The sequence below is a fragment of the Anneissia japonica genome, unplaced genomic scaffold, assembly GCF_011630105.1.
Source record: "Anneissia japonica isolate Jap-2015-1 unplaced genomic scaffold, ASM1163010v1 scaffold284888_len31050_cov147, whole genome shotgun sequence".
NCBI classification, from domain to species: Eukaryota; Metazoa; Echinodermata; class Crinoidea; order Comatulida; family Comatulidae; genus Anneissia; species Anneissia japonica.
The window spans coordinates 1-12657 of record NW_022701221.1 but is presented as its reverse complement, the minus strand read 5'-3'; the positions used below and the strand labels follow the sequence as shown (position 1 = coordinate 12657).

General features: G+C 35.1%; 2 protein-coding genes across 2 annotated transcripts in view; both read right to left on the bottom strand.

The window, feature by feature from the left end:
• Positions 1–4844, bottom strand: part of LOC117103492 (branched-chain-amino-acid aminotransferase-like protein 2) — an 8758-nt gene extending 3914 nt beyond the window's left edge. Inside the window, exon 1 of the mRNA XM_033244042.1 lies at positions 4686–4844. The gene's annotated coding sequence lies outside the window, so the exon portion shown is untranslated. The remainder of the gene's footprint in view (positions 1–4685) is intronic.
• A 3346-nt stretch (positions 4845–8190) lies between these two features.
• LOC117103491 lies at positions 8191–12645 on the bottom strand. Its single transcript, XM_033244040.1, has 5 exons — positions 11771–12645; positions 10928–11109; positions 10435–10630; positions 9867–10135; positions 8191–8841 (listed from the first exon to the last, which is right to left on the bottom strand). The coding sequence occupies exons 1-5, from the start codon at positions 12177–12179 to the stop codon at positions 8191–8193; spliced, it is 1707 nt and encodes a 568-aa protein (XP_033099931.1). The 5' UTR covers positions 12180–12645.
• Positions 12646–12657: the final 12 nt, after the last annotated feature.

Below are 12657 nucleotides of genomic sequence, written 5' to 3'. Positions count from 1 at the left end.
CCAATATATATATATATATATATATATATATATATATATACAAAATGACGATAAAGTATCAATGAATGAATAAATATACATAACACGACAGCAAAACATGCAACACATTCATAGTCAAGTGGTTAGTCAAGTCTTGGGTTCGAGTCCCGGTGGAGAATAATGTTTTACTTTCTTTTGTCCTCATCATCATCGTCACTACAATCACCATGATAATCATTATCAAAATTAGAGGCAGCATCTTCATCGTCGGTGTGTCGTTGTCGGATCATCATCATTATCATCATCATCATCATCATCAACATCATCATCAACATTATCATCATCATCATCATCATCATCATCATCATCATCATCATCATCATCATTATCATCATCATCAAAACAACCGTGTCCAAAATTCAAAACAGCCTACTAAATTAAAATAACAATCCCTACTGGATGAGTCTAGAATGAATACACCCGAAGAGAAGATGATGTTAATTCTAACAACAATGATATCGTATAGGACTTCGTAAAAGGGAAAGTAAGATAATAATTATGCGTCTAACAGGGGGATTCTTATATCAATGATTTTCTTTTTGCATATTTTTTTTTTTTTGCAATTTTTTTTTTTTTTTTTTTTTTTTTTTTGAAAATCATTATTAGAATTAACAATTCAGTAGTAGACAAGAGACTGTCAGTTATTTGTTCAAGGTCGTCCTCAGACGCGGAAACTAATCTCACCTATGCACCTTTCACTAATTACGAGCGTAGAATAATCGAGCTATAGAATAATCACATATTTAAATTATTCATAATTCGATTTTCGATTTTTATTACTGGAATTTTGTCTGGACCTTAGGCCTTAGGATGGTATTTTTTATCTGATCGATAACCGATATGTCTGATATTCCGCGTAATAAGGATATATTTATCTAAACTATATTTTTGGTTAACTTCCTTGTATACTGTAATCAATGAGAGATCAATGTATAGTGATTGATACCTCAAGAACTTGTCGACAATGTTTATAAAACAGAGGCGTGCGTCGAACCAAAGGATTATACTGCAATTTAAGTTGAATATTTTTTTTCAAAGTCATAATGAACACAATTATAAAATTGAAGTATCGGAAGTAAACCATTAACCATTTGTTGGTTGTTAAGCCCTACTGTAGAATAGGCCTAATGTAATTTATTTATTATTTATTTATTCATTTGTATTTATTAGACGTTATTGTAAACTGTTTCTGAGGCTGGTACTCAAGCGTGGAAATTTTGACCTTTGCGTCGATCAATATACACAGCGAAATTGCAGCGGTTATAGACGTCAGAAAAAAAAATACATATCTTAAACGTACTCATCATCCGATATCAGTGATATCGAATCACATCTTTACAAGGTCTCATATTTTTTTCTAACTATGCATTTCCAATTCCGCGTAAAAAGGATATTAATTTCCTGGTATACAAAGTGGATATTTGTGAAGTTGGCTCAAGAAATTGGTCGAAAGAAGGTTTAACAAATTCGACATGGGTTCCAACATAAACGGCTCCTAGTGCCGACGGTCAAAGTCCCGGGATAAAACCCCAGGTGGGGAAAAGATTTGATATAGGATGGGATCCGGTTAAAATTGTGCTTAGTCTACAGTAAACCAGCAATCATAATAAATTTACTTGTCCAAAGGGTGAAGGGAACCCCCCCCCCACTTCTGACACCTACTGGCGTCACCACTGCCTGTGAATTGTAATAATTAAGTCATGAATTCGAAAACGTCTGATTGAGGAGAAGAAAATACTGTAGTCTGTTGATTATGAATTTTATTTTGTATGACAAGAGTCAGAGTTCGGTGGTGACTAATTGCCAGTGGCGGCGCTACGGGCGGGGAGGGGGATAGGAGGGGCTACAGTAATATGCTTGCTTCTCCCCCTCCCCCGTCGGGGAAGTTGGCAGAGATTCATCGGCGGGGGGCGGGGGGAGGGGGAAGAGGGATAAAAAAAATATTTTAAAATGTTTATATCAAATGTTGGCCTGAACTGGAAAGGCATAATGTTTTTGACGCCGATTAGGTAATTAGGTCAAAATTCCCTGTATGAGCGTCTACTAGCGACTTATTATTTTTGTTTAACTTTCTCATTGGAGAGGGGGAACACCCCTGGGTCGGGCCACCACTTATAATTACACTGTAAACCAAGAGACAAAAATCCTACCATTCCTAACATTTTATATCAGTACCATGTCGGGCATCTGACGGATACGGGCTGCGGTCGAGGTGAGAACAATGAGCATGTAATTGAGGGACGTATGGGAGACAGGTCTAAATCTACAGTGATAGATACAATTGTAATACAGAACCTTTCTTTAGGCTATGGATTTTCGGTTATTTCTTAAAGTGTGAAGCAAAAAATTTAAAACAATAAAAAGCACTAAGACTTACATTATAATTATGATCATTAAGATATTAATAAATATAATTTCAGGTCTACAAATATTATTTATCCAATTTGCTAAATAAACAATTGCCCTTCGTTGGCTCACAATCATCACGAAACGAGAGTCCTTTATGGTACTGACAAGTCGGTTTGGATATTTGTATAATATTATTGTACAGTATAATTTCCATGATATACAGAGGCCGACGTGCGGATTTCCTTTAACCTCACCGACTATCGATTAGTCAAAGGAAAGCCGATAACCACATGTACCACCAATCAAAGGTCTAGACCTAAATATCTATATAAATTAAATAAATCAGCATAAATTTTATAAGAAGTGTATCCTTCGAGGTATATATAACTGGTACGACCGATGATAATCCATCATGATATCTGTCTTGATACAACTTTACCAACGGATAGACTTTAAAACATCATACAGTACTCGAAAAAAAAATAATGGTGATCGCTAATGCACGTCTAGCCTACTTCCGTCGAGCAAAGATTGATCTATAAACTGTCGTGACATGTTAGGAATTCAAACATCAAAATTGTACGGTAGCCGCGTTTTTCTATTTTATTTGCCGTGACACTTACGGGCCACCGTAGAATTGAGGAAAAATGACAAACAAATCAAACTTAATATCAGTGACAGACCTAAATTTTCATGGACTTACATCATGATGATGGGTAGATCTAAAGTCCATTAATAACTTATCGCAATATGTTATGCTATAGCCTACTCGCATATTTCCATTTCCACAAACAAGGCTACACAAGCACACGCACCCACACCCACACATCTAATCCTGGTTCGACCTGTTCGTAAAACTAGACCTGGGTACACACTACGCCCCAATGGTATATTGGATGGAGAACGTATTGTGACAAAGTGCGAAAAAACGGATCGCTCTGTATTAATATTACTATCCCCTAATACTGACAGCGACAACCAGAGACGACGCCACGTCGTCAAGCTTAGAAAGTGGAGAAGGCTTCGTCGGGTGAAATCCCGGCAGGGGAGGCGCTAGGTATCGCCCGACGGAGGGCCGAGGTCCCCGACGGGGGGGCCGATGCCCAGACGAGGGGTCAGATTTCCCCGACGAAACCAAAGTGGGCGTGGTCGAGCTTCGATTAAAAGGTTAGGAAAGTGGTCCTGGGAGCGAATCCCCCGACAATTTAGGGGTTTCAAAGCTTATTTAATCGATTTTAGAGTCCAATAATAGGCCTATGTAGAAAATATAATTGTACTTTTTCTCCCCGACGGTGGGGACCAGTCCCCCGCTGGCGCCACCCTCAATCCCGGCCGGTGGCGACACTAGTGAGGGGAGAGTCATCCCGTCTGGTAAAGCTCCTCACCTCCAACGTCGGGGAGAAAAACCACGATTCGTCTTAGAGTAAAACATTTTATATGTATTTCTACGTTGACTCTAAAATCGATTGAATAGGCCAAGCCTTTGAATCCATTAAACTGTCATATTCTGCGAGGGGTTTGCCACCTGGACAACTTGTATTATTTAAATGATTTTGAGAGAGGCCCGACTACACCTACTTTGCTCTCGCCGGCAATCACTCGCCTAGGGACAGCTTCTACCCCCCCCCCCCCCCCCCCCCGCCCGTCAGGCACACCAGCTGCGCGACCCCTGATCCAGGCGCAGTCGAGTCCGGCTTAACTCATTTGGATTCTTGCAAGATTTTCTAGTTAGCTCAAGAAAAAACACGTTCCGGTTCAATGATGAGGGAGGACGAGAAATGTCTTTATATGACCTATGGGAGAACTTGATGTCGGAAATGAAGAAATATGTTAATAATTGATGAATGAAACATTAAAAATTCAAACTGTATGGCGATAAAGTTTACGGATGATAAACCTATCTCCTACCGCTTTATGATTAGTAAAGACACGACCTTCAAAGTTCACTGAGATACGACACACCTTTTTATATTCCTGTCGTTCTACCCATACTTAAGCACATGTCAATAATTAGTGATTTAATAAGATCCCTATAGTTATATTTAAGTCTACAATTTTCTAATAGGGCTTAACATATACAATTCGTATGAATTTGACACATTCATATTTACGCTTTAGAGTGTCATCAAGACAGTAAATGTAATTAGTTAACAAACAAAAAAAAATCAGATAATTTTAGGCGCAAAACCTCCGTAAAACACTTTTTTTTACATGTGTCAGAAATTCATGATTTTAATATTAATCAATCACACGCATGAAGCGTATGGTACTACTGATATAATTCGAGCTTAACCTACCTGAGTACCCTGAGTAAAATGGGGATACCGACACGTATACGTACACACACTTTTACTACAATTCACAGAATAGCAGCATTCACAACAGCAACTGACGTACTGAATTGGTACGTCTCGTACTGTTACAACTGGGATGTAGGTGAGGATACACTTAATTCATAACAGCAACGCTGATTGGATGGTGCTAAGCACCTGGATGAAGCAGAATCAGGCGGCAATTAAATTGGAATCATTTTTAAGCAAGATTGTTCAGGTGCTAAATTTAATATATGATCAGGCTATTTCGCAACCTTTTCATGCTCTATGCTCTGTTTCAGTTAATTTGCGTCTCATCCATTTCTAACTAGGTACGCTTGACTTGTTTTATAGGTATTCACTTACAATGGTTTTAGTTTAGTTCAATAAAATTAACAACATATAATAACAACATATGCAAAAACAACATTACAAGACAGACATGTAAATTAAAGGTACAATATAACATTACAGGACTGAAATGTCAATTAAAGGTGCAAAGTACCGTAACTTTTGAGGAATATCCATCGAGGGGAGGTATTACATCTGTCAATATCAATTTTAGACGTATATTAGGCCTATGTATTATCAATTTGCGTATCTCGCATCTTAGTATTGTTCCGGGTCCATTGATTGAAGCATCATTCGGTGTCACGGCCTAATTGTTATTCTCCATTTACATTACTCAAGACAGGATACCGGAAGCTCTTTTTCCCAACTCATCGAAAAATCTTGTGCTGCGCATGTCAATAATAACTAAAGCCGCAAAGCACAGTAGTTATAACAAGCTGTGGAATACGGGTTATAGAGCAACGTCCTTCAGAAGAGGCATTCAGCTGCTGGTCATATGTACATATTAGCCGAACGTTGGACAAGGCCTATCTTCGAAAAAAAATCATCTTTAAGCAAGCTTGTTCAGGTGCTAAATCCAATATGATCAGGTTATTTCGCAATCTTCATGCTCTATGCTCTGTTTCAGTTAATTTGCGTCTCATCCATTTCTAATTAGGTACGCTTGACTTGTTTTATATTTAGGGGCCTACTTACAATGGTTTTAGTTTAGCTTAATAGTTCAATCAAATTAACAACATATAATAACAACATATGCAAAAACAACATTACAACACAGACATGTAAATTAAAGGTACAAAATAACATTACAGCACTGAAATGTAAATTAAAGGTACAAAGTAACTTTTGAGGAATGTATCCATTGAGGGAGGTATTACATCTTAAATTTCTTCCACATCCATTTTAGAGGTATATTAGGCCTATGTATGTGAAGAGGCCTTGTAAAGGCATGAAGCGCTATATAAGAACGACATATTATTATTATTATTATTGTTATTGTTATTGTTATTGTTATTGTTATTATTATTATTATTATTATTATTATTATTATTATTATTATTATTATTATTATTATTATGTATTATCAATGTGCGTATCTCATATCTTATTATTGTTCCGGGTCTACATTCATTGATTGAAGCATCATCCGGTGTCACGGCCTAATGACCAGTGGTCCCTGGGGTGGGGAAGTGTTGGGGCTCAGTAAAGTGCAAGTTAAGTATCCAGGAGAGCACCCTCCAGCGAGAGAGCTGGATTAAGCGGAAATAATAATACACGAGAAAAATGCATTCTGGGATAATGATGTACTATAATATGAAATACACCATGTAAAAATACGATATTAAAGTTGAACTTTGAGTCAGGAGATATTCCTATGCTGGCTAAAATCGATCTTTGCAGAACGTGCTCATGTAGGTAAAGAGATGCGTCATAATTGTAACCTTACTAAGGAATTGTACTTTAAATTTAATTATTTATAAAATATACACCGGCAAGGGGAAAGGCATCTAAAACCCCACGGTTACAATGTCATTTCAAACGTTTAGGCCTATTTATTTGTTATTCTCCATTTACATTGTTCAAGACAGGATACCGGATGCTATTTTCCCAACTTATCGAAAAATCGTGTGCTGCGCATGCCTATAATTCTTAAAGCCGCAAAGCGCAGTATGTTAACAAGCTGTGAAATACGGGTTATAGAGCAACGTCCTTCAGAAAAGACATTCAGCTGCTGGTCACATGTCCCATATTAGCCGAACTCAGTACAAGGCCTATCTCCGGGAAAAGTAAAAAAAAAAAAAAAGCACAATTCTCTCCAAGTACAGAGGTGGCTTTAAACTGCTGTGGGTTCCTCCATGGACAACCTTTTTTGTTACAAGGAACAATAACTTACTCACAAAGGACTTAATTTACTATTCGCAGGCAATTTTACTGTACACAAAATAGCAAATGTTATTTGATGCGAAATAAGAGCAATGCTTGAAATTGAATAATGTTCTGAGAATTTATAGGATATTTGTCTTGTGCCCTTTATACCAAAATATGATATGCTGTGTAAGTATTTAGTGCATTCCAGAAATTTCAATCATGGATTTATTGTGGCGGCAAAAACAGTGTTGACTTGTATATAACTTGACGTTATTTTAACTGCGCCATCATTTTAGGTCACTGTGTGTTAACTAATATGGTACAACATAAAGTTAAAAGGATAAAGAAAAAAACTCAAATAACCAAGAATAATACACTAAGTAGAAAACAATGAAGAATTGTATTAATTAAATGGTTGTCATATCACTTACAAAATGTGCATAACATTATTCTGTGATGATTGAAATGAACTAAAGGTGAGATTGACCGACGAATGAGACAACATTATATTACTTCTCAGCTTTTGTTAATTTTCAATACTGAATATATTTAAGGAAGCCAATGCACAGCTTCACATTCAAGGACGACTATAATCATATACTTACAATACGTTGCAGGCCTACTAAGCGCATTATTATTAATTCTATTCACTTCAAAGTCATTTAAAGAAGTAGCTACCTCGTTGCTTAGACGATAATACTATCAAGTCCATTTCATATCATAATATGCAACCAAACACAATGAACTTTAACCCTTTTTAAGATATAGATGTGATTTAAACAAAAAAAATATATATATAAATGTGAATGTTTTTAGATATTCCTAAAACATATAATAAACTGATGACCTTCCTTATGGTTCAGCACTAAGAAATTGTTGGTACACATTATTGGTAAAAGAAATCCATGCATGGAGTATTGAAGGTTGTCAAAAACAAATCAACATAATTATTTCAGATACAATTTATTTTTTTTGTTTTGTTTTAAAAGATCGATGTTCTTTTACTGAGTTGCCTCTTCAGTAAAATATTTTGCACAGTACGCTAAAAAAAAAAATCGACTCGCCATAAAAAAAACAAAAAAACAAAACAAAAAAAACAAAACAAAAACAAAAAAACAAACCAATAATGAAATCACATTAAAATGTGTAAGACTGTTGACTCATTTAGAGGAAACAAACAAGTTCATGGAAAGAATAATCCCACACCAATTTAATAAGGATATTGTGGTCAGAAAATACCGACGGATTGCCAAATTTGTTTATACGTCAATTAGTATAAACCCTGTCTCTTATACACATCTAGATGTGTATAAGAGACAGCGGTTATACCCAGCGAGCAAAGTGTAGCTTTAGCCTCTGGTGTCAATGAAGTATACGGCTTCTTTGAGAATTTGTTGTCACTGAATTTTCCAAAACCAAGTTGCTGGATTTTCTCTAAGAATTCCACAGCGTTTGCTGTCGGATACGCAGTTTTGTGTTTATCTGACGATGACCCTGTTTTTGGTTTCGCAGGTGGAATCAAGTGTCTGGCAGCAATCATATATGAATTGTAGGGTGTATTGACTGCTAGTCGTGTCAAAAGGTTGCATACTTTCTTGGAATGATTTTTGAGGATGTCACCAAAGACATCAGCTTGGTCTGCGGTTGTTTGTTGTGTGTCCTTATTGATTGGCGGCATTAATGCAAACTTGTGCCTGATGCATAATTCTATTGTGGCAATCGCATGTTTGATCGTGGAGAGTTGTATTACAACATCATTGTTTGGAGTACCCCACGGGGTACTTGGCATAGGTGTGTTGTACTGTAGCTCAGCTTGGCACAATGCGATAGCATCAAATAAGGCCTGATACACCATAGCCAGTCTTGCAGATTGACCTTGGGATTTGGCAAGAACACCCTTGTGATCCTCGAACCTGTCCATCTGTTAGTAAGGATAAGTATAAGATTTTTTAAATTTATTTATTTATTAATTTATTTTTTTTAGTAAGGCCATTAAAAAAAAATTGTTATGTTGGCATAACGGGTCCCAAAAAATAGGGTAGGTAGGTCGGTAGGGATATTTTGTTTTATTTTTTCTTTTTTTTTTTGGATCATAAATAATAATCATTCAAGGACCTTGAAATTTATAAAAAAAGATAAATTGAATAGGCCTCTAAAGCCTGTAATTGTCAAACATTTTGCCCTTAGACTACTTTTAAAACATTTTGAGTGATGCCTGACCATGCTCACTTAAGCTCATGTAAAGAACTTGTATCATAAAATTTAAATAAAATGGCTAGGGTCGGGCTATTGTTTTAGGGTAGGTCCGGCGATGCCAACAATTTTTTTTTTATGGCCTAATGATTAAGCAAAAACCTGTTGACAGTTGCTTTGACTAAGTTTTGGCTAGTGCATGTACATGTTTGAAAATAATAATTTTTTAGTTTGTGTATGTAAACTTTCATTTAAAATTACAATCATAGAATTCGCTAGGCTAGCCCTAAGATATGATGTACTTAAATTGTACAAGGCGAAATCAAGGCATGTGTGAATGTATTTATGATTTTATGTATTTATTAATATGGTAATGGTAATGGTTAATGATTTGTATAGCACATAATTTTTGTCTCTATGCGTCTCTATCTAATATTGATAAATATATTTCAATGAGTATTATATAATTGTCAGTTGGTTTCTGCTTGTTTCCTATGCTCAGAACAGCTGGAAATACATTGAATTCCTGATTAGCTTGAGATGAAATTTCAATACCTTTCTAATAATAATAATAATAATAATAATAATAATAATAATGAGACATTAATAATTATTAATAATAATAATAATAATAATAATAATAATTATTATTATTATTATTATTGTTATTATTATTGGTTTTAATAAATAGATAAATATCAATATATATTATAATTATTGAGATACTTGCAATATTGACACAATAAATCATACCTCATTCATTCTTTCTTCGATGTTGTCATAAAATTTGGCATAGCAGTTTGTTGCCTCTTCATTAAATTTATAGGTCCTGCCGTGTGCATGTTCATTCCTAATTTTGAGTAGGATTTCTCCCAAACTTAGTGTATCTTCATCTGGTTGCCTCATGTCCTTGAATAGTACAAGTTTCCTTTTGACACACAAAATGGCCATGTGTCGATCATTGAATCCGTCGAAGTCAAATTGGTTGAGCATGTGGATTGCTATGGTAGGCTGCATGAAACCTGATTGAGAAGATATGGAAATTCCACCAAATGTAATAATTGATTATTGGCAAAATTATTCAGCAATTGGAGAGTAACATGTGTTTTTTGGAATGTTTGAATTAATGTGGTATGATGATAAACTGTGGATTGGACAGTCAGTGAATTCTTGTTTTTTGATAGTGTCATACAGTCCTTTATACTGAATAACAACTTGTGTGTTGTCCAGCTAGATTTGACAGGCACTGATTATGGATATCTACATTAAAAACCATGTCATTATTATGTTATACATTTGTATATCAAAATAATGTTTTTACCTGTATAATTAAACATTGTTTTAGCCATAGCCTGATGGCCACTGTTCTGTGAGGCTCTGCTCCAGGCATCTCCACCATTAAGTGACAAAAGGATTTTGCGATCAGATTGACTGCCATTTGCTCCATGTTCTAATTGCTCATATAGAGAAGCTATCTCATCGTACACAAGCAAGGCTTCTCCACGATTTTCTTTCATCTGGAAAAGAATTTAATGTTTTACAGGTATGATGTAGTATTATAGTGTGGTATATTTGTGATAAGTGTTTGTAATGTTGATTTTTTGGTTATTTTTTAATTGGGATACTGTTGCTGATATTGTGTTTGAAATGAAAGCCTAATTGATGTCAACAAATTCTTAATTTAAACTATTTTGTAATTACAGTAGTTGGTATTTTTTAATGTTTTTTTTTGGTATCTTAAGTTTGTTGATATTATGATAATAGAAAGAAGTTGTTCTTTGAATTTAAATTGAAAAGAATTTAATGTTACTTACCACCTCATGTAATTTGTGAAATGTGAATTGGGTGTTGGTCATGAACAACACCTTTTCCTGTTTGCTTTTGTCACTTGGAGTAGTTTTATCATTTGGAGTACTTTCTGGAGTATCACTCTCTTGCTTAGCTACCATGGTTAAGGCATCAATTATCAGCTTTAAGGCTGCAGATTTCTTCTCTCCTGAAATGAAGGCATTGAGGATTTAGTGCTCTCCTATGCACTGGTTATAGTACATCTACATTTAGGAGGAAGTGATACAATGTTATGCAAAGCCTATTAAGCTTATGTGGAATGATGCACATAATCATTATAAATTTAAATAATGACCTTTTTTTTGTCCTGGCCTATTTTGTAAACTTTAATGCTGTTGTAAAAATATTAAAATATTAAAGTAATCATTGATATTTTGAATATGACAGAAGTTGGAACTCTTGATAATATTCTTTATTACAATTGTTTGGCTAAGGCTTTTTTTAATTAATCATTGTATGAGGAATTTAAATTCTCTACCACCCTGTGAAAAGGGCCTGTAATGTTCATGACATAAATTGATGTCCCGTACTTTCTTAATCATTTTGCTTTCATAAATGTATTTTTTATTTATTTATTTTTTATTTTTTTGCAATAATTAATTGTAATTTGGTAAAAGCTGGAGGTACATTGTATATTGTTTTGTTATTCCTACATAGAGGGAGATACAATTTTTAAATACGTATGAATTTGATTGATCAATTTTTTTTTTAATGGTACATAGACCTGGCCTACTAATGGTTATGTAGGTAACTGAACTGTCATATTCTATGTGCTATTTTCAGAAAACATAAAAGGAAGCATTTATTACCTTTGCGAGCTGCCAAAATGGTCCATATAATGGGGGGTTCAGACCAGCTTGGTCGAATTTGTACCACTGTGTCAATGTGCATCATTGCACTGGCAACTGTCAGGAAAGGAAAGAAAAGAAACTCTGGTGGTGCACCAATAGATGTAGCCCATTCCTTGAAGATTGAAGATACATCAGATGGGCATATTTTATCCCATTCTGTTTCTATGCAATTGGCATCATGTTGGCGTTTCTCAATTGTAGACTGTTCAATACCTCTGTATGAGGATTTCAGGCTGCGAAGAGCTGCATTCATTTCACTGTAAGCACTTGGTAATCGTTTGAAAGTCGGTTTTATAGGAAGGTGATTGAATACAATGTTGAACATTTCTTTATAGTTAGATAAGACACACCTACTATTAAATTTCATATGTTCTTTGATGTTTCATTGGTCCTTTTAAGAATTGTTATGTAATACTTAGTTATGTAACACTTAAAGCATCTTAAAGTAAGTTGTTGATGTCCAGATGTAAATGCAAAAGAGAAGTAAGATCAACAGATTCTTGTCTCCAGTGTTATGTGTAGGTAATGTTATTAACCTCCATGGATGGTGTCACTAAACTCTACCAGGCAATTGTTACATAATGGTCTAGACTAACCAGATGTGAAATATGTTAGGAAATCAGAACAATACATAATATGATAGTGCTTTGATAGATATTTTACACTCTCAGCAGGTTAAAGCAAGGAGGTATTAAATAAGCTTATTTAATACCTCCTTGGTTAAAGCAACAGTGTGTCTACATGTCCAATTCTGTAATTGTCCAAATATGTTGTTATGCTATGCTGTACACACTGAAGTTATTGGGACAGTTGAGGCAGTCTGTTTGTTATTGTTGTCCTATCTT

Coding starts and splice junctions, on each gene's coding strand:
- LOC117103491 (XM_033244040.1), bottom strand. CDS start 12,179: ATGAAATTTAATAGTAGGTGTGTCTTATCTAACTATAAAGAAATGTTC. Junction 10,136..10,434: donor AACAATGTTTAATTATACAG/GTAAAAACATTA, acceptor CTTCTCAATCAG/GTTTCATGCAGCCTACCATA. Junction 8,842..9,866: donor TCGAAGAAAGAATGAATGAG/GTATGATTTATT, acceptor CCTTACTAACAG/ATGGACAGGTTCGAGGATCA.